This window comes from Gasterosteus aculeatus, chromosome 4, assembly GCF_964276395.1.
Source record: "Gasterosteus aculeatus chromosome 4, fGasAcu3.hap1.1, whole genome shotgun sequence".
NCBI classification, from domain to species: Eukaryota; Metazoa; Chordata; class Actinopteri; order Perciformes; family Gasterosteidae; genus Gasterosteus; species Gasterosteus aculeatus.
The window spans coordinates 16,175,373-16,196,242 of record NC_135691.1 but is presented as its reverse complement, the minus strand read 5'-3'; the positions used below and the strand labels follow the sequence as shown (position 1 = coordinate 16,196,242).

At 43.9% G+C, this 20,870-nt stretch overlaps 3 protein-coding genes across 3 annotated transcripts; 2 read left to right on the top strand and 1 right to left on the bottom strand.

Annotated features, from left to right (window-relative positions):
- Positions 1 to 792: 792 nt before the first annotated feature.
- On the top strand, positions 793 to 11,366 carry ints6l (integrator complex subunit 6 like). Its single transcript, XM_040174517.2, has 18 exons — positions 793 to 1,113; positions 1,233 to 1,310; positions 3,761 to 3,910; positions 5,020 to 5,109; positions 5,273 to 5,456; positions 5,563 to 5,691; positions 6,266 to 6,429; positions 6,953 to 7,105; positions 7,233 to 7,365; positions 7,599 to 7,693; positions 7,801 to 7,911; positions 8,139 to 8,354; positions 8,506 to 8,632; positions 8,825 to 8,967; positions 9,067 to 9,298; positions 9,404 to 9,808; positions 9,895 to 9,988; positions 10,194 to 11,366. Exons 1-18 carry the CDS (start codon positions 1,003 to 1,005, stop codon positions 10,294 to 10,296), a joined length of 2,718 nt encoding a protein of 905 aa, XP_040030451.2. The 5' UTR covers positions 793 to 1,002; the 3' UTR covers positions 10,297 to 11,366.
- A 716-nt stretch (positions 11,367 to 12,082) lies between these two features.
- mmgt1 (membrane magnesium transporter 1) lies at positions 12,083 to 14,296 on the bottom strand. Its single transcript, XM_040174518.2, has 4 exons — positions 14,154 to 14,296; positions 13,748 to 13,800; positions 13,546 to 13,649; positions 12,083 to 12,905 (listed from the first exon to the last, which is right to left on the bottom strand). The coding sequence occupies exons 1-4, from the start codon at positions 14,230 to 14,232 to the stop codon at positions 12,749 to 12,751; spliced, it is 393 nt and encodes a 130-aa protein (XP_040030452.2). The 5' UTR covers positions 14,233 to 14,296; the 3' UTR covers positions 12,083 to 12,748.
- A 172-nt stretch (positions 14,297 to 14,468) lies between these two features.
- Positions 14,469 to 19,314, top strand: pfdn6 (prefoldin subunit 6). Its single transcript, XM_040175078.2, has 4 exons — positions 14,469 to 14,675; positions 14,856 to 14,926; positions 15,015 to 15,139; positions 18,974 to 19,314. The coding sequence occupies exons 1-4, from the start codon at positions 14,612 to 14,614 to the stop codon at positions 19,092 to 19,094; spliced, it is 381 nt and encodes a 126-aa protein (XP_040031012.1). The 5' UTR covers positions 14,469 to 14,611; the 3' UTR covers positions 19,095 to 19,314.
- The last annotated feature ends 1,556 nt before the right edge of the window (positions 19,315 to 20,870 follow it).

The following is a 20,870-nucleotide window of genomic DNA, read 5'->3' as shown; positions in this document are numbered from 1 at the left end:
CTAATCACGAGAGCGCATGCTCTGATCAGGCGTTACCCGTTATGGTTTTAGAGGCGTAATTGTGTAAGTGACTTTTCCACTGTTATATCTCCTCTGTATTGACTGATTGTTGATTCCAATTATTTAAAGGTCTTTTTAAAGTTGTACATATTTGCATTTTCTATCACGTTGCATTTTTTCACCCGAATGTGCGTTTTCTCTTTGAAGACTTAATAATGTCCAACTGAAATATTGTGAATGTTTTGTGAAGTCAGGTAATTGCTCGCTGTGTTGTCTTGTTATGTTGCGTTATGTTTCGGAAGGAGGCAACTTTTGAGGCGCCTTGAACGGAGAGAGAGAGAGAGAGAGAGAGAGAGAGAGAGAGAGAGAGAGAGAGAGAGAGAGAGAGAGAGAGAGAGAGAGAGAGAGAGAGAGAGAGAGAGAGAGACGTTGTTTGTGTGTGTACGTGTGAATGTGTATGTGATGGGGCTACAACGTTATCCGTTGTCTCTTTTCAAGTAAGACATATACATACTTTGTAATAAGGAATACATGTATTATTTATAGACCCACCAGACTTGTAATTCGCTTTGGATAAAAGCGTCAGCTAAATGAAACATGTAAACCACAGAGGACGCTCTAGCATACCCGCCCGCCGAGCATACATACAATTGAAGCGGTACACTGACGCATTGATAACCATACACCCGCCATCTCGACCTCCATATATATTTATATATGGCGTGGGGCGTGGTCAATGCAAATAGGCTCAGCCAATGGCGTTGCAGTGGAGGCAGCGGGGCGTTCCCTTCTGTTGGGAGCAGAAGTTGAACAGCGCGAGCCGAGACAGAGCTGTGGAAAGGCAGATAGGGAGAGAGCGGAGGCGACGGCCCTCTTCTGGAGGGGGGGGCTTATTATTTCAAATATACACACACATGTGTGAACTGTTTGGCCGCATGATATAGGTCACATGTGGATAACAGTAATTTTAGAAAAGCATACAATTGCGGCTTTACATTTAAAATGCCTATTTTACTTTTCCTGTTAGACACGTCCGCCTCTATGAATCAGCGCACTTATTTGGGTACGACGTATCTGGACGTTGCTAAAGGCGCGGTTGAGGTCTTTATGAAGGTAAAGAATGATTTCACCCCGACTTTTTTCAGCAAGTATGCAGCTTCGGTGAGCTTAGGGTTCGTTGGGCAAGGTCGGTCGAAATTAATATATGTTGTTTTGGCTTTCTTTTTTGACAGCTGCGTGCCCGAGACCCGGCTAGTAGAGGCGACAGGTACATGCTAGTTACATTCGATGATCCACCATACGGAGTGAAGGTAAATAGCAACTGATACAATGTTTACATTTGACCAGTCGAACGTATTTTTCTGTCAGTGAGACTTTATTGTCCTTCTAGTTCGTAGTCAGTTTTGGGCGGCTTCCCGGTGGCGAAAAAAACGGCAATTTTTTCTCCAAATAAGCGCAGAGCCGGAGCCGCACTGCCTCCGACCATCCAGCGGACATTTTGCTTTTGTGTTGAGAAACGTCTCGGGCGTTGAGATGGAGGCGGGGAGATTTATTATTGCCTCTGACGTTGCTCTTTTTTTCAAAGTATAATGTCCCGATTGGCCAAAGCGCCCGCCAATCATTCTCTACTCCGCCCCTTGCAGCATCCACGCATTCCCATTGGCCAGTCCGGGCTGAAAGTTGGTCAGCCCTCTTCATCATTTTTGTGTTGAGTTCGCTGGAAGAAAATGATCATTATCCATATAAGAATTATTTGTCATACCGATACTATGAGCATTATGACCCTCAATACAAACACTTGTTTTCACACACACACGGGCAACAAAACAAAAACATATGAGTCACTGCAATATTTCCTGAGGTTTCATCTGCGCAAAGTTTTACCCACCAATGATTCAATAAAATACAATCCTTAGTACCCACTCCAGAAGTCACCTGCTTCAGTGGCTGGTCTGTTTTAGGAATCTCTTGTCTTGTGTAACTGTCCACAAACAAAACTCTTATAGTCTCATCTCAATATGCATCGCCATACCATGTCATCAATAGCAGCAGACATATAGAATAGGTGGCTTTCCCTATACTTGTCAGGTAATCGTTGAATAAATCATCTTTGATAGTCATAGTGGGTGTGAGGCTTTGAAGATGAAGGCAAATGTCACAGATCGTTTTGCAGGATACTTGACAAGATAACAACAAGTTAATTCCCTATTTCTTGATTTTATAATGCTTTGTATATGAAAAATGTCAGTGCACTTGGCTGCAGCTTTCAAATGATAAATAGTATAATATTTTACAGTCTTCATTAATATGCCCATTAGGAAAGGACTTCTAATTATCATGCAAGCAATTAGTATGACGTTTCATAACTTCTGATACAAACCAAATTTAAATGTTTAAACTTCCCCTTTCTTTTTAAAGAATTTAAAATGTGTTCTAATAATTTTATTGTGAAATATTTTAGTGTACTTTCGTCTCAGGTTTGAGTTTTTTCTCTCAACTATTGTACACTCTTCATATTTAAAGGAGTGCATGAAGAAAAATATCTCTCACATTTTAGCTCAGCGACCCAGCAGCTAAAGCATCGCTGCGTACTGCAGCCGGCCTTGTGTAGGATCAGGGTCATGACATTGTGTTACGAGTGGATTCCTTTGCAGCCTTTGTGTGATGCTTCCTCTTCCACTCAGGCATTGACCGTGCAGTTTTCTCCACAGTCCAGATTATTGCTTCCTGCGTTGCACGGAAAAAAGTATTTTAGCCGAATGATCCGAGAAGTGCTACTCGTTGAGGGGTCTGTCCCCAACTCTTCTTCCTTCTGCTATTCCTCCCTTTGTCTTCGTTGCGTCTCCTTTGTTGGTTCTGCTGGCTCTGTGCACCGAGGATTATGATGAAAGGACAAGGTTAAGCTGAATGGGGTTTCTATGATTCCAGTCACAGAGGCAATAAATTGTTGATGTAGAGGGAGAGAGAATGAGGTTGTGTGAGAGGAAAATAGCAATATTCTGTAGTCTGAATAATTGAGCGCCAGCTAAGCCTTACATATCCACCGGCCTGCTTCAAGGTATATGTCTGGGTTATTACTTTGCTGCTGTTTATGTGAATGGCTTTCCACCTTTTGCTCGGCTGCCCGCCGATGTTGTTTGTATGATTTTTATCGGTGACGTCGCTCTGAGCTTTTCCCAGAAAGTCCACTAAAATGTGTGGTTTTAGAAGGATACTCCACCCATGATAATCCAGAAATATGCCATGTAGACACTGGAGCTACTCTCTCTCCCTCTATGTGTCTTCTACCGATAAAGGAAGGGGTAAGCTTACAGGTTATCCTTAGATTAAGCATGAAGCTGCTGAAGTAAGGTACTTGACCCTGCTGGAGAAAAGTCTGAGACCCAGTGAGCGTATCTCCCCTGTGGAGGACAGGCGGCAGTGGGAAGTGTATTCACGGATGCTTGTTTCATATGAAATTGAACTCAGTCTTACAGCAGCATCCAGCTCAAATGCTGGCCTAATTTTCAAAAATACTATCTTCCATTTCCAGACCTTGACATAAGCTGGTCTCATTTAATGGTTACCGTGGTAATGTCATGCTGCGCGCCATCAACGTGTTGCTGGTCGTAAAGCTCGACACAAATCACTTTGTGGCCGCCAGGGAACAAAACTGTTTTTCTATGAAATTACATGGTACGTGTAGCCGTGGGTGTGAATCTATTTTGGATCGGCCACTCGGCCGAGCAGCCCGTTCAGCACACTGATGTGTGTGTTTCAGGCCGGCTGGAAGGAGAACCACGCCACCTTCATGTGCGAGCTGAAGAACCTGCAGGCGTCTGGGCTGACCACGTTAGGCCACGCTCTCCGCACCGCCTTCGACCTGCTCAACCTCAACCGCCTCGTCTCCGGCATCGACAACTACGGACAGGTATTTTGACACAAGCATCCTATCATGCATTTGCTTGGCAGTCGTTCTTAAGCAGCTCGCGCTGTTCTGTCGTCAGTTTGTTAGTCCGTGTGTGCGAAATAGAGCTGTAGAAGGAAGAGTGTTGGACTGCTCTGTGTTGTCATGTCTGTCTGTCTGTAAACAGTTTGTCAATTCAATGGTGTGTAAACTTTGAAAGAGGAAGTCTGAAACTTCACAGGTGTGTAGTTAAGAACAAAATGAAGGCCGTTTGAAGTTGGTTGTTGTCCGAGCAAGGACCCCTGAGGCAAGGGGGGGCTCGATTTGGTAGCATGACCATCGCCAGATGGTGCCTAGTATAAACTGTTTTCCAAGCAAAGGTATCTGTTGCAGTTCTGAAATTGAAGATTAAAGATGAAATAAGTTCCACCAGACAAAACCTATCCTCACATACCAGATAGTAACTGAGTGTAAAACGAGGCCTTCCTCATCTGGCCAACGGACACAGCAGACGTGGACTTTCCCCCGATAAATGAAGGGTATGCTGGAGATGAAAGCAAAGCTTTCAACCGGCCCTCCGCTAGTCCTACAGCTTGAGGCACAGAGAACAATATTGACATTTGATGGCGGCTTAATCCACTCCGTCGTCCTCGATTACCGTCATCTGCTCCTCACACACTGCACTGCTGCAAACCCCTGAGAAAGATTACTCCGCTCAAGTAGTGTCACAAGGTCCGTGCTGCAAGAGTGTGTGTGAGTCTACTTAGGAACTATGTGAGTGAAATTAGACGGGGCTGCAACGCCCTGCAGCACCGGGGTGAAGGCCTTTGTCCTTGATGAGTAACACCAGGACAAGGGAGATTTACACCCTAACTCCATACAGATATTTAAAAACACCAACAGGCAGCTTATCTTATTATTCACAGGGTTTTCAGAGGTGTGGAGATGATTCCTTAATATGTGTTTAAGTAGATCTCAGTTCAAATCACGCACCCGTATTTGGCCTGTAGTGACTACGAGAGGTCGGTTACACTTCACGTTGTAGGAGATGAGAATCCTTTTGAACCTCCCACTGGGTCCTTCTTTGCTTGAACGTGGATGTCAATTGCTGAATGTTCCCGTTTCTGTCTCAGGGCCGTAACCCCTTCTTCTTGGAGCCGTCTGTGATCATCACTATCACTGATGGGAACAAGCTCACCCACAGCTCCGGCGTGCCAGACGAGGTCAGAGGCCTATACAAACGTTGCCGGTGCTACTTTGCACTGTTTGTGCCAATGTGATCTGTTCACGATTAATAGTGAGGTGTGCGAAAACCGTGACGGGTGACACCTTTTACACAAACAACTCTCGCCCCCCCTGTGCTTCCGTCCCCTGTGTGTTGTGCAGCTGCACCTCCCTCTGAACTCTCCATTGGCTGGCAGTGAGCTGACCAAGGAGCCCTTTCGCTGGGACCAGCGTCTGTTTGCGTTGGTGCTGAGGCTGCCGGGAGCAGCCTCGCCGGACACCGAGCAGCTGGGTAGCGTCCCCACAGACGAGTCCGCCATCACCCAGATGTGCGAAGTCACCGGAGGTTCGGCCTTTCTTGTTATTTCACTGGGGTCCCGTAGAAACATCCTCATACAATCCATTCTATTAACTGTCTTCATTGTGCCGTTGTTGTTGTCGTCGTCTCTCAGGACGGTCGTACTGCGTGCGAACACAGAGGATGTTGAACCAGTGTCTGGAGTCTCTGGTGCAAAAGGTTCAAAGTGGTGTTGTCATTAATTTTGAGAAGACGGGGCCCGATCCGCCTGTGGTGGGGGACGGTGAGTGGCACACCAACTGGACACAAAACAACAACCCTGCTGCAAATATGGCCTGTTTTATGGACACGCTTAAAAACACACTTTGCTAAATGTAGTTATTACATTTTGACCTTACAAAATATTTCCTCCTCAAAGGCGCAGACGAGTTAGTAAAACACGAGGTTCTGTGCACATTATCTCTATCCATTTCATGGAGCGAAGACACTGTGGGGAGTAAAACAGGGGAAAGCAAAAAAGACTCTTCTTGTCTCGGATGACCACGGGGCAGTTAAACACTACAAACAGACCTGAGTGCATCTGTGCTCTGTGTGTAAAGAAATGTCCTGAAATCATTTCATACAAAAATTATTTCACCGATAAAAATTATTTCACCGATAAACCGGAAAGATTCAAAGTTAAATGTTTAAAACAAAGTTTCTTGAGAGAGTTAAAAGAGTATTTCATGAAATGAATTTGGATCTGTGACTCAGCATGTTTGACAGCTGTTGCTCTCAAATTCACATAAATTGTTTGTGTTTCAAATCGGCCTCAGAAATATGTTCTGTTATGTATATGTCTTTTTTTCATTTTCCAGACAACCCGGTAGAGGGCAGTCGTCCCGTGTCGTCATTCAGCGCCCAGCCGTGGCACAGTTGCCACAAACTCATCTACGTCCGACCAAACCCGAAGACGGGGGTCCCGGTTGGGCATTGGCCCATTCCTGAGTCCTTCTGGCCAGACCAGAATGCTCCAAGTCTGGTGAGCGGAGATGCAGAGATCCCAGCAGCACCTTCAGTGGGTCGTGCTGCAGGTCGACTCATAGAGAGCTGGTGGACACAAGCTTCCTATTTCTCTTTGACATGATCCCTGTAACTTTATCTGTCATCATTTCGCTCTTTAATTTGCCCGTCTTATTTGGTTTGCCTCTTCTAGAGCAACAGCTGTGGCTGGAGACAGCGTTTTCTTCTTATCTCGATAGCACCGTGATAGAATTTCCATTTCTTACTTGAATTTGGTAGTCAAAGGTCATTGTGACCTCACAAAACCCATTTGTGGTCATAACTCAAGAATTCATATGCTGATTATAATAATTGCACTGCACAAATATTGGACCAAATGAAGTGAATTGGACATACATGGATGTAAACTGCAACAAGACTGGTTTGCAGAGGGATACAACCTAGTTCTTGAGATCTTTTTGAGGAACACGCAGTGTGTCTGCTTTCCGTGGATACAAAAACCGTCTAAAAGGTCCTCTATTATCTCCGTCTCCTGCCACCAGCCGCCTCGCTCTGCACATCCCGTGGTGCGTTTCTCCTGCGTGGACTGTGAGCCCATGGTGATTGACAAGCTTCCCTTTGACAAGTATGAGCTGGAGCCATCTCCACTCACCCAGTACATCTTGGAAAGGAAGTCTCCACACATGTGCTGGCAGGTAAGGCGGACGTTCACACCTCCATCAGCTGGTTTCCCCGTTGTTTCAGCAGTTTGTAGAAATGTAATGATTGTCATTCCGGAAATGACTTCTGAAGTGTCCTTATAACATTCCTCGTTGTGCTCAGGTGTTTGTTAACAGCAGCGGCAAGCAAAATGACCTGGGACAGCCATTCGGCTACCTTAAAGCCAGCACCACGCTGACCTGTGTCAACCTGTTCGTCATGCCTTACAACTACCCAGCAATCCTTCCCCTCCTCGGTAAGACACAACGGACAGCTTTCCTTTAAAGTGGCTGGAAAAACCTCTGGCTCAGTAGGTCAGAGCTGTTAGTACATTTAAAAAAATATTTTCCTTTTCCGGGTCACTCTATCCTCTGCAACAGTGAATCTCTAGTAATGCTATTGAATAGCTGATGAGCGTATAACTGTGAGAGGTGCAGCTCACTGGACACAGATCCAGAATGCTAAAAATGTCTATTTTTCTCCTTCCAGATGATCTGTTCAAAGTACACAAACTAAAACCAAACCTTAAGTGGCGCCAGGCCTTTGAGATGTACCTGAAGGCAATGCCTCCGTACTTCTTCTTGGTAAAGTGATGCGTAAATATGTCTCCCTGGCTGCCTTAACTAAAAGTTCACTACACGCATCCTTTTTCTGCATGTAACTAATATTTTCTCTTGCCATCTTCTGACAGCCCCTAAAAAAGGCCTTGAGGATGATGGGTGCGCCCAATCTTATTGCAGACACCATGGACTGTGGCCTGAGCTACAGCGTCATCTCTCACCTGAAGAAGCTCAGCCAGCAGGTAAAGAGAAAGGACTCCACTATATCTTCACACAGACTGGAGTTGTTTGCTCCTATAATAGTGCTGAGTATAAAAAAGAGAACCTTTTTAAGAGAATAAACCGTTTTTTACGAATGTTAAAGTATTCAATAGTCATCTTAAAGACCCTGTAGGACTACCGTAGAAGAGATGTACCCCAGAATGCATTGTGGGTCTGTGCTCTAAAGAGCATTCCTGTTGCTCTCAAGGCAAAGATGGAATCCGATCGTCTCATCGTGTCCGTGGGGAAGAAGGCTCCGCAGGAGCCTGGCATTAAGGTGAAGAACCACACCGTCTCTCTCTCTTTGGCCCACCGGCGGGACTGCAAGCAGCTGCTGCAGGGGATCACCGGGGAGGGGCCCCTTCGCCTGATGGACATGAACTTCAAAGAGTTTGCAGGCTTCCAGATTGCCCTGCTCAACAAGGTGGATTTCTGAAAAGCACTTTCAGGCTTCTGGCTGTTGTTTCTACAGAAAGGATGCACTGCTATTATTTTATAGTAAAAAAAGGAAAACATATATATATATATATAGACACGGGATATGTTCGAAAATGATTATGCTGGTGTGTTCACAGGACCTGAAGCCTCAAGCTTATCGAAATGCCTACGACATCCCAAGGCGGAACCTCCTGGATCAAGTCACCCGGATGCGCTCCAATTTGCTGCGGACATCGCAAAAACTGATCCGAGGGCAAGACGAAGGTATAAAGTCCCACGATTCTGGAAACTTCTACAGAAAATGTGATGTGATATGTTGATGTTAAACTAGGTTAGTTTTAATTGAGTTGTTGTTCTGCCCTCATCTTGATAAAACAATATGAAACACCTCTAAGGCATCCTGTGTGATCCTTGCCGCCTTCTGTTGATGCTTATAAGATTCTCTGTGGTTGTCAGACTATCTGCACAGCATCCCAGTGGCTCAGATGGGAAACTATCAGGAATACCTCAAAATGATGGCGTCTCCTCTGAGAGAGATCGACTCTGACCAACCTAAGCGCCTGCACACGTTTGGAAATCCTTTCAAGCAGGATAAGAAGGTAAAAATACATCAGCACAAAATACAGGTTGATGCGTTTTACATATGCACAAAGGGACAATAATCGGTCCCTCCGTCCTTCACTCTCGTGTTTTCTCAGGGGATGATGATCGATGAGGCGGATGAGTTCGTAGCTGGCCCTCAAAACAAGAAAAGAGGAAATTCCAACGACGCCAACTCCAGTACTACTATGAAGAGAAGGCGGAGCATGTCCCCATTTCTGCGGCGGCCACAGACTCCCCCTGCAAGCACCAACCACGTGGTGGCAGGAAAGAGTCCGGTAGGGGTTCAGCCACCGCCGGGCCTCCTCAAACCCATCCCACAGCACAAAGGTAAGATCAACAAGTAGAACGTGACGCTTGTCTTCAATCTGCATCCACGAGGCCCAAACGGAACTGACTTGTAGTCTTGAGTTGTTGCGGTTTTGCCTCCCTCAGGAGTGGATGGCAACGACGTGGCGCCCAGTGAAGGCACTGAGAGTAACGGGGACGGGGCTCTGGAGCCGGAGTTTGGGGACATCTGGCCCGCTGAGATGGACACTGTAGCAGACAGTCCACCTCCACCGAGCTCAGAGGAGAAGGCCGGGCTGGCAGCGGCAGACCCGGGAGAGGGCGTCTACGTGACGGAGGTGGCCGTGGTGGACAACGGTATAGAGGAGCGGACGCCGGAGGAGGAGGAGGAGGAGGAGCAACGCAACTGTGACCGGATGAGTCCACAGAGCCAGCTGGAGGACTCTGACGCTGACCCTGCACCGCTTGAGACCATATTCATAGCCCCGCTGGATGGGAGCCACGCAGAGCTGAGGAGTCAGGTCATCAAGGAGGTCCGCAAACCTGGGCGAAGTGAGTCAGTGCAGCACAGCACGTTGCGTTCTGTGTCGTTGTAGTCCGATGACGTCTCTTCATCTCTGTTTGGTTTATGTTCCCAGACTATGAGACAATACTCAGTCTCCTTCAGCAGGTCAAAGGTCCAGTTGATGTTCAAAGGTACTTCATCCATCATGCAATCAAAGAGGCTGTCAGGTAAGAAAAAGGACTAATTTTCAAGATTTGAGAAATAGGGGAAGTGGAGAAGTTCAGAGTCTCTGACACGAGGCGGTCGTCTTCTAACTGAAGACTTGTGTCACTGGAGGAACTTGTATATTGTAGATGTATTGTCTTGAAAGCAGGTATACAGATTTTCCTTTTTTATTCTTGTTCTGTCTAATGTCCTTTGCCTCTCTGGCAGGTTCAAGAAGCGAGTGCTGATCCAGCAGCTGGAGACGTCCCTCGCCGAGTTCGAGGCGAAGCAAACAACATCCTCACAGCTTCCAAATGACCACGGAAGTTAATGATGAACTTCGCTACAAATGGGCCTACTTTTTTCAAATTAAACACCATAAAAAAGGGACATCCTGGTCGGCTGGCGTAAAAAAGAACTGATTGGGAGTAGAAATGCACTGGTATCAAACACTCCCAATGTCCCTGCGCTGTTACCTCACATCCTGCTAGAGGATAAGAGGTTCAGCTGGAGGAGGGGCCCTCCGGACTGATCCACTGACGAAGTATAATCCTCTTCTTATTGACAGATGCCTTAAACATCCATATGGCTTTTGTCTGTGCTGCCGCATTGTTAGGTAGACACAAAACAAACACACACACACACACATACTCTCTATACAAAATGCTCAGTGCATGGGATCAACGGGCACTTTCCTGTTGTCGATGTTCTTCTAGAGCAGACCTTTCTTCAGCTGGTCTGAAAAGGGTTTGTAAGACCTCAACCACCTCCTCAATATTATATATATATATATATATATATATATATATATATATATATATATATATATATATATATATACAGTTAATACAATAACTGAGTGAATATCTCACCCGAGCAGAACACCAGTGTTTTGGACTGGACATGGACTCATCATCAATACTAATATCCTCTTACAATTAAAGCAATAGAACATGAGCTGAGAAGAACGCAGCAGTTGGTATCCATTTAGAGTTGAATGCTCAAGCCGAACACACACACACACACACACACACACACACACACACACACACACACACACACACTGGCACACGGTGCAGTAATACTCCACAAACACTCCATTGATTCCCAAATACAACTTCATTCGGAGGAATTTGTGCATCTGTCCTGGCGCAGTCGACAGTCAATTCGGATTTGAACAGCTGGTAATCTGAATCTGCAGCTTTTTAAATGAAGCTAAGTTAGCACTCCTTTGTTTTCCTTGTTTTTTATGACAGATGTACACTACTTTTTAATGTTCATATGAAATATAGATTATTTTTATGAATTTATTTCAGAGTATAAGAAATATTTTGAATGAAATGTTTAAAGTAAATTTTGTATACTGTTAAATACATATATAAAACTGAAAGTTTTATGAACCTGTGTGAATGGTATCCCCATCTATGTGTCAGTGTGCGCATTGGTTTAGTTGTAATGCTTCAGTTTTGCATTATGAAATGGATTGACTAACTGCAGTCGTCCTAAACCCTTTGGCTGGTCAAAAGCGACATCTCCTCTTGCCACCTGTCCCAACAAAGGAGTGACTTTTTCAGAGGCTGGACTACATCAACGTATTCAGTAATTTATGGGAAAGAATGGTCATTCTAAGTGATATTTTTTATAGTATAAATATTTCTCAAAACCTGAGAATTTTCAGCCTACATCATTTCTATTAGAAACAAACCACGTGGAGGTGAGAAGTGGAAGATTAAAACACTAACGTGACGGTTAATTCAATAAGTCTTAATTGTGGACAGATCTCTGGATGACTGGCAATCGCTGCCACCTGGAGGCCAACAGGAGCAAGTGATCAGGTGGAAATTTTTGTGATGCAACAGTCCAACAAGGTCACACTCCCATCTCTCCATTGTCACCATCACCTTCATGTCCCTCACAGCAAATTACTTTGATCTGTGTTAGTATGAGGATTAGTTACCAACTCCTCCTCACTGGTTAAGCAGGATATTATTGTGCCACTGCAATCGCATTTGTCTTTTCCCCCTACAGCTTGCAGCAAATATTTATTCCCCTTCCACCAGGCTGAAGAAATCTTCCCATCGCTTATGAGACCAGACAAAAAATAAATTGACATCTGATAAAATCAGTAAGCCTTTTATTAAATTAAAAACATCTGTTGAATCTTAAAATGTAAAATGAAGGAAAAACAAACTTAACCAAATTATTGTACCATAACTTTCTAGTTCGTGTTAATGTTCACAGTATCCGTGAAACGTTTCCCGCTCTCACACCTCACCTTCAGTGACTTCCCGTAGCCGGGAACAAACCGCTTTAATGCACACAGGAGTCACAGATGAGCCTTCATGCTTCTAGGAAGTCAAGGATCCTCAGTTCATACGACAAAACTCATTTCCGTTCACAAAATGATGACAGTTGCCAAGGACTGATGTGACTGAAATAAAACAGTAATGAAAGAGGCGTTTTCAAGCCCTCATACAAAGGACAGCGTTATCCCAATTCAGTTCAGAAGGGACAAAAAGGGCCGACGTCTCTGTATCTTAAGACTCCAAAGCGATAACATACTGTATATACAAACACATCCGCTTGAAAAATTGAAGGGTTGGCACAGTCACTGTTGAATATTGCGGTGACCACTTTTATGGAAAGAGATGCATGTTGGAAGAGCATATTAGTTTATGTACAAATACAAATTAAAGTAGAGGAAGGTGAATTCTGGCTTTGCCTCCTCGGTCTAGCAAAAACAAATGTTATCTGACGTTGATGTCGTTACAGGTGTGGAAGTCTCAGTGCAAATGCTCCAGCTTGCGTAGCCGAATGGGGTCGGGAAGACCTTGCTGATTGCGTACGGAAGACGGCTCCTCCTCCGGCGAGCGGAATAGCATCCGGCCCCGGTGATTGAAAAGGTAAAAGGACGGGTGGTTCCTCAGCGTATCGAATGTTCTGGAAAAGAATAAAAGTTATCAAGAGGGAGGCCCATTTCAAACGGATGGTTCGTGCACCCCTTCTGCTGCGCCGGGTGCGATGTGGGTCACGGAGGTCGAGTCTAAGTCCTCACAGGATCGGAACAAGAATTCAAATTTCCAAACTGTGACACGTACTAAATCCGGACGTATTCATTAGTAATCTTGCAATTCTGACCGCATGCATTCTTATAGTATAATATGAAAAAGCAAAGGAATCGGTGGTACGCGATCACCCTCACGGTGTGCACTTATTGCCATTTCAATAGCTTTCCTAGAGGCATGAGACTCATTTAAAAATAAAATTCTGTTTATTGGGGTTAACGTGTTTTTTTTTTTTTTACATAAAGCAAAAAAGGACCACGTGTAGACGTCTCATTGTTTCCCTTAGATTTGTTGTACCGTTTCTCCAATGCACCCAGTGCATCCGTGTACAACGTATTTCTATTAACATTACGGAAGAAGATAAACGAAAAAACAACACCAACTCAGTGAGCCTCAGTGGGAATTCATCCCGGTTCTGGTTACTATAGATGTAATCTGGGTGGCGAGCGGCTTCCCCTGAGGCAGAGAACACAAACAACTACACCATCAAGGGAGCGAGCTGCTGCACAACCTACTTGTTCTTGAGCTCTGAGGAGGCGTCCATGTCTTTGAACTCTCCAGCGATGTGAGCGATACCGTAACAGGTCATCACAAAGGACAACAGGGTCTGTAGTACAATCTGCAACCACAGAAAGAGAGAACGGTGACGTAGAGAAAGAGCTTTGGCAATTGTTGGGATAGGCAGGCGGTTATTTAAAAGGAATGAAAGTCACTCACATCAATAGGTAGTGTCTCGTTCTCCTTCTCTGTGAGTCGCATGTATGCTCGATCTAATGGGGGGGGGCATGGAGGGGGGGGGGGGGGGGGGCACATGTTAGCCAGCAATTCAAATGAACACCATTGAAACTGTATCAGATGTTTAAACGGACGGCGAATATCGTCTTCATTGTGTAGCACTTAACATTAACGGAGAAATATAATATAATATAACGTTGACTGCGGATTAAGATTCCGGTCTCTCGCCGTGAACGGGGCTAAAATGCGCTAACATGTTAATTAGCTAGCCGCAGCACCGAAAGGCCCAACCTGCGGTTTCATCCCCCACGTCCGGTGACCACGGAGCCCCCCTGACATACGCGCAAATGCCGATACCCATGTTCTCACTGCCCTTCCTGAAACTTACGCTGTGCTGCTGAGAAAGCTGCGTGAGCTAAGGCAAAAAGTCCGACGCCGACAACACCTTTCCAAAACGACGAGGCCATCTTCTTCCAGGGTGATGAGGAACCGTGTGCAGTGTCGTAAAACACTGTCGTAAACAGCTGCAACCATGACAGGGTCAAAAAATAAATATATATATATATATATATAGGATATAAACTAAATCAACGTTGAAGTGAAATATGTGGAATGTGCTTTTCATATTTGTTTGTTTATAGATACTTGCTTATTTATTTGTCATGATAATACGCCTGAAGTAGTGGGAGCTTTTACTTTGAATGGATCACTTAACTTCCGGATTAGCCACTGTACCATCCGGTTAGCTAACGCAGAGGTTTCATCTCATTCAACATTCAGCTACTTCACATTATCTCTTCAAAATAGTCCCACGAAGTCATTCGCACGTTTTGAATAAACACAAAAATGGCCGAGGCCCTTCAAAAGAAATTGAAAGCGGAGGTAGATAAATTTACGTTGATGCAGAAAGGTAAGTTAGGTGACAGCTAGCATTGTGTGGTTTCTCAAATCGTGCCATGTTGCGACGAGCTAACTGACCATATTAGGGCAGCTAGCTATGTGTTAAATCAACGTGTGAGAAATGTACGTTTATTATATTATTTATGGTTGCAACAAACCCATTATTTTCTAATACCATTCTGCTGTTTAGATGTTAGCAAGAGCATGTCAGCCAGACAGAAGTTGGAGACGCAACTGGCAGAGAACAACATTGTCAAAGAGGTAACTAACGTTAGCTCATTTTCCCAGCTCAGTGTTCTCTAACCCCTTTATTTGTGTATTTAATCTGTCTCTCTCCCTTTCTTTCCAGGAGCTTGACCTGCTGGACACCACAAACACCGTGTATAAACTTATTGGCCCTGTATTAGTGAAGCAAGACTTGGAGGAGGCCAAAGCCACCGTCACCAAAAGGCTGGAGTACATCAACGGAGAGATGTGAGTCACTGGAGGGTCGTGCTCGTGTCTGTAGTATTACAGCATAAGTTACTTCGGTTTGTGCAGAGCAGTAGTACAGAAATACTTCCACATTCCATACATCCAGTACGGTTCCAGTTGATGGTTGGTTCATTATAGGGCTGCAACTAACGATTATTTTGATAATCGATTAATCGGTCGATTATTTCTTCGATTAATCGGTCGATTATTTCTTCGATTAATCGATGAATCAGATTTTTTTTTTAAAAAGCTTTAATTTCCAACCCTTTATTCTAAAACAGAACCTCAAATTTGTCAGAACTAGTTCTCTATACGACACTCACAAACACCCTCATGTTCACTTGAAGCATATTCATTAAATTATTACCATCATTGTAGTGCAAGTTAAGTAAATGCATACAGCTAAAAAACAACCAAGTGCTATGAGATTAATTTAAAATGGCATTTGTAAATAAATGCATTAGAGGCTTCTTAGTTGATTTAATGGATCACCATGTGTCTCCCTTTACAGGCATAACATCAACTACCGTATAACCCACAGTATATGCGCAAGCGCACTGGACTACCATATATGACAGCATTAAAAAGTACAACACACACACAAATATATTTGTCAACAATAACCGATATGGGACAAAGCACAAAATATCAGACAACACATTGAAAAATGAATGGTCCAAAAGAGGCGAGTAAATAAAAACGTGTCTTAGTCTTGCTAACTGCTTTACTGCTGTTATTAGCGAGCTAACGCTAGCTTGATCAGCTGGATGACGAGTAAACAGGAGGCTTGTTACGTCCCTCACGTCAAAACGGGACAACGTGGACCGGGACCCCCCACGCTCGCACACCTTAGACGACTAGTCGAACAGACGTCTCTCCCTGCGTCATGTGACTCACAACAACTGCCGGCTGCTCTTTCCTCTACGTCGGCTCGGCGCCTTTATTTTTATTTTTGCTCCGCGCGCATCTCCGCAACTCATTGAGTGACGTAATAATCGCGCGATACAACAAATCGATAATGAAATTCGTTGCCAACGCTTTTAATAATCGATTTTAATCTATTTGATCGATTCGTTGTTGCAGCCCTAGTTCATTATGATCACTGCTGATGAAACCCTCAGTCAAAGTATTGGCACATGCTAAGTCTGAGAAGAGGAAAGATGTTCTCTGTAATACTAACATCGTTACTACCCGTGTTACAGATTGTATAAGATCAGAACTAAGCTGTAGTCTTTGATCCTTTGATGTGACATTTAATCTGAATAGGGTTGTATGTTTTCATAATACATGAAGTGACATGTCCTGAGGGGGCACCAGTTGTTTGAATATTGCACAGCTTGTATTCATTTTAAGGGGCTTGTCATTCAGGTAAGTGTGTCCCAGTTGTGAAAAATATCCAAATTCAATACAAACTTGTCCTAAAATTGATGCTCATCCGCTATATTCCGCTTCAGGTGTTTCATCCCAAGTCCACATCATTTCTGGACGGAATGTATCATCAAAGGCCTGATTGACATGTCTCATTTTAAAATGCTACTCCAATTTTGACTCCCAAATACATTTGCCTTTTGCCTAAATGTTGAGGACCCAACTTGAGAATCAGTTTATGGATTTTCCCTTTCCCTGTTACACAACATTAAATAGACATTTTATTTTGTTACCAGGGGCGGCACGGTGGCGTGGTGGTTAGCACTGTCGCCTCACAGCAAGAAGGTCCTGGGTTCGATTCCGCCCAGTGGCCTTTCTGTGTGGAGTCTGCATGTTCTCCCCGTGTCTGCGTGGGTTCTCTCCGGGTTCTCCGGCTTCCTCCCACAGTCCAAAGACATGCTCTGGGATCAGGTTAATTGGGGACTTTAAATTGCCCGTAGTTGTGTGAATGTGAGTGTGAATGGTTGTGTGTCTCTGTGTAGTCCTGCGATTGGCTGGCGACCAATCTATCGCCCGAAGTTGGCTGGGATGGACTCCAGCCCCCCCGCGACCCTGTGTGCAGGATAAGCGGTCTGACAATGGATGGATGGATGGATTTTGTTACCACCAACATTATATATACATTTTTGCCAGCTGTCCATCAGTTTAAAGCAATAACTAAGAACATTGGGCCTCATTCACCCATGTCTACCTCAGTTATTTCTTACATTTATTCTTAAGAAAATTCCTAAGAAAAGCATACGTGTGATTCATGACGTGTTCCTAAACAGCGGAATAATTCACAGGTGCCTTCTTAGAATGACGAATCCCAATATGTCGTAAATTGAAAGCTCGCGCCCCGCTGCTCCTATTTAGCAACAGTTAACGCACCATTAATTCCCATAAAAGGACATGAGATGGCAGAGCCGTGTGCACACTCCAAAAGAAAGGAAAACTTCAGTAATTCTGAAGTGGCGATATTGCTGCAACGTATGTAGTAGTGTCAGCAGTGGCTACAAAGTGGTAAATAAAATGATTCATGGAATGCAATTACCCAGGGAGTGAATGCTTTATCCGGAGACATATAATTATGTGTAAAATAATGAAAGTAATTAGTTGCAATAAGAAAGCATTGGTGAATGCCAGAATCTTTGTGAAAACTGCGTAAATGGAGATTAAGCACAAATTAGTTCTGAAGAACATTTGGTGAATGCGGCCCATTGTCCTTGATGATCATGATGTACCTTGTGATATTTACACTGACAACTTACCATTGTCAACACAACTTAAATATTATTAGGGATAAATATGAGACTTTAAGAAAGATTTCTCTGTAAAATAACGTTATAAAGAAAAATAAAACGTGTCTTAATCTGGTTAATATTAGCATCTGAATACATACAAATAGCCCCATGTGGATATTGGCGCATAGCTTAGCTGTGCTATGATGTTCATTCACATGTAGAGGGCAGTGAGGAGTTGGTGGAGTCCAACCTTTTTTTTGTTTGGAGTATTATGCAACAACATCTGGGAAACCGCAGTGTGTTTTGAATTAACGTCATGAGGTGGACCGTTGTTTTTGGTGCCATTTAAATGTATTTTCTTTCATGAAAGCGTAATTCCCATTGCCTGGTCCCTTATGTTTCAGTCAAAATATTATTACCCATTACACAATTATCACTCATTTTGTACAGAAAGTGGACAAACAATACCTGTGAACAAACACGTCGTCAATTTTGTTTTATTTAGGGATGCACAGATTTATTGGCAGTATTTTCTTTAATGACTGCCATTGGATTATTGTGCAAATAAGATGCCCGTCACTGATAGCAGCAGCTGGTGTTTATCTGGTGTGTCACACGTGTGTTGTGTTGATTATTTGCAGTCGGGCAACAGTGGCCGGCATAAACAGCCTCTGATTTGTAGAAGTCCCTAGCGGGACATCGAGAGCGTAGCCGCTGCCATGAGCACGTCTTGTTATTTTTTTAAATAAAAGATTGTCACTTCTGTCGGAGTGTTATAAGAGAAGGATCAGCGACATTCTGTTTGTTGGACGTCTTTCTGTGCAGAGGCCCAATTACCAGAAATCGAACCGTGCGCATAGATACTTTATTTCACTACAGCATCATTTATAATAATACATTTTATTTATAACGCACTCTTCATCAGCAGCTCTCCGAGTGCGACCGAAATGGCGAACCATAGGTAAAACATAATTTATATTTAGATCAATGAGCACAAGTAAAGAAATAACAGAATCCTTTGGTAGTTGTATTGGTATATTTTTTATAACACATTTTTGGGAAATCACATTAGAAACGGAATGATTGGCTCTTGGCCAAATAGTCATGTTAAACTGTACCACAAGTCAAGAATCCTAGAATCCTTTGTAAGAATATTCCTTTATTTCTCTTTATTTTTTTACAGTCAAAGGTACGAGAGTCTCTTGAAAGACCTGGAGAAGAAATCCGATCAGCACCGAGAGCTCTTGTCCAGTTTGCAGCAGGAGTATCAGAAAGCTCAGGGTCTGGCTGTGGGCAAAGTCTGACCGACTGATCCGGCTGCATGCTCACGCCCACGCACACACACACACACACACACACACACACACACACACACACACACACACACACACACACGCACAACGGGTAATTCATGATTTAACGTTAGACCTTAAACATTAGGCCGAAAATACTCCTGTACGCTGTATCATGTCAGTTATTTGTTTATCACAGTGACTCCTTTGTTGCTAATAAACTTGTTTTTCACGAGACGTTGTACCTCGTTCTTGTAGTTTTCTCTCTCGTGGTCGATCACACAGAGGTGGCTGGTGGACGTTCGCTTCAGTCACCGGGGCAGTCCGGGGGCCATGCGGAGCAGATGTTGTCCCGTCTCGACCCGCCCCACAGATAAAAAGGCGCAGCGGCGCAGCATTGTTCCTTTATTGGGGGGGCTTTCCCCCCGTCGTCTCCCACCAGCGGAGGATTTAAGGGACATGAATAGTTAAATAGTCTTAAAAGTCTTTCACTGTCTTTGGAGAAAGAAACGTTCCTGTAAAGATGCTAACTCCGGGCAAACAGAGATATCCCACGTGACTTACATGTGGGGTTGTAATAGCGTAACGTTGATTCAACTTTAAAGAAAGCAAATGTAAAGGTGATGCCTACGCTGGTAGTGCCAGATACTTTCTGGGATAAACATGTCTGGTAAATGTCGGCTTTATGCGAGCGAACGATGGATATTCTTAATTTAAAGGCACATGTCTAGACTGCATCAGGGGTTTACATTGTATAGTTTAGTGTTACGGCTCGCATTACAATGTTTTATACCCCGTATTTAATTTGGGCAGCGAAATTCCTGACACAAATGCGCAATGATAATACCACCCGCACACCTAAAAGACGAGCCGTGTTCGTGCACGAGCCCGGCACCTCTGGCGCGTGGGTCGCGGCAAACCAACACGTGGAGGTGTTGAGCAGCTGTGATGCTGCCCGACACTATGACGTGACACACACACACATATATATTAAACACAGAACAAATGATCTTGAAATTCAGAGAATTTGGTCCGAATAGCTTCATTTGATCAGTTACTCGAGCTGACTGCGATATCAAGAATTCTTGATCAGGAAAGAATACACTTCAAAAAATCACCCGATATACAAACTTTAGATAACTCCAGAATATGTTTTTGGCTAGCTTATGAAAATATAATGTAGTGAAGTGAGGCCTCGTTATGTGAACAATCACATGGTTTGTTGATGAGGCCAAAAGCGGGATTCACTTGGTGTTCGCACTGATGTGGCAAAACCAACACACCAACCACTGATTGAAACATTCGGGGTTTGTGTTTCTGATGCGATAGTTGGATGAAAATGACTCTCATGCAACTTAAATTTAAGATCTAAAGTCCTTTGTAAACAAAGTGAGGACTTTTAAGTTAAATCATCCGCGCTGGACTAATCCGTCTCTATTTTACACTCACAATAGATTCATCTAATCTTCATTATACAGATGCCTCCCAGATTAAAACCTAATCTAATTTCCAACTTTAATTCATTTACTTAGTCCTGCTGGCTTTTCTTGGGGGGGTTAAACACAAAGGCGCACAGAGATCAGCCCCTTTGATGACGGATGTCATTGGAAGGAACGTGTGTATCCACCAGCAGGACCAACCAGGTCAATATGATGAATGGGACGACGTTCGTTTAGAAAAATGCACACCCCAAACAAAGGGGAAAACATTTAAAGTACTTAGAGGGACCTGAAACCACACAATTCCCTTGCGTTTACTGCAAGTACAGCGTCTTGCAAAATATTTCTT

Excerpts from the sequence above, each read along its gene's own strand:
- ints6l (XM_040174517.2), top strand. The coding sequence starts at position 1,003 with ATGCCTATTTTACTTTTCCTGTTAGACACGTCCGCCTCTATGAATCAG. Across the intron at positions 6,430-6,952 it reads ACCAGAATGCTCCAAGTCTG|CCGCCTCGCTCTGCACATCC; the intron begins GTGAGCGGAGAT and ends TCCTGCCACCAG. Across the intron at positions 8,968-9,066 it reads CTTTCAAGCAGGATAAGAAG|GGGATGATGATCGATGAGGC; the intron begins GTAAAAATACAT and ends GTGTTTTCTCAG.
- mmgt1 (XM_040174518.2), bottom strand. The coding sequence starts at position 14,232 with ATGGCCTCGTCGTTTTGGAAAGGTGTTGTCGGCGTCGGACTTTTTGCC. Across the intron at positions 13,801-14,153 it reads AGCTTTCTCAGCAGCACAGC|ATCGAGCATACATGCGACTC; the intron begins GTAAGTTTCAGG and ends CCCCCCCATTAG. Across the intron at positions 13,650-13,747 it reads ACGAGACACTACCTATTGAT|ATTGTACTACAGACCCTGTT; the intron begins GTGAGTGACTTT and ends CTGTGGTTGCAG.
- pfdn6 (XM_040175078.2), top strand. The coding sequence starts at position 14,612 with ATGGCCGAGGCCCTTCAAAAGAAATTGAAAGCGGAGGTAGATAAATTT. Across the intron at positions 14,927-15,014 it reads AGAACAACATTGTCAAAGAG|GAGCTTGACCTGCTGGACAC; the intron begins GTAACTAACGTT and ends CTTTCTTTCCAG. Across the intron at positions 15,140-18,973 it reads GAGTACATCAACGGAGAGAT|TCAAAGGTACGAGAGTCTCT; the intron begins GTGAGTCACTGG and ends ATTTTTTTACAG.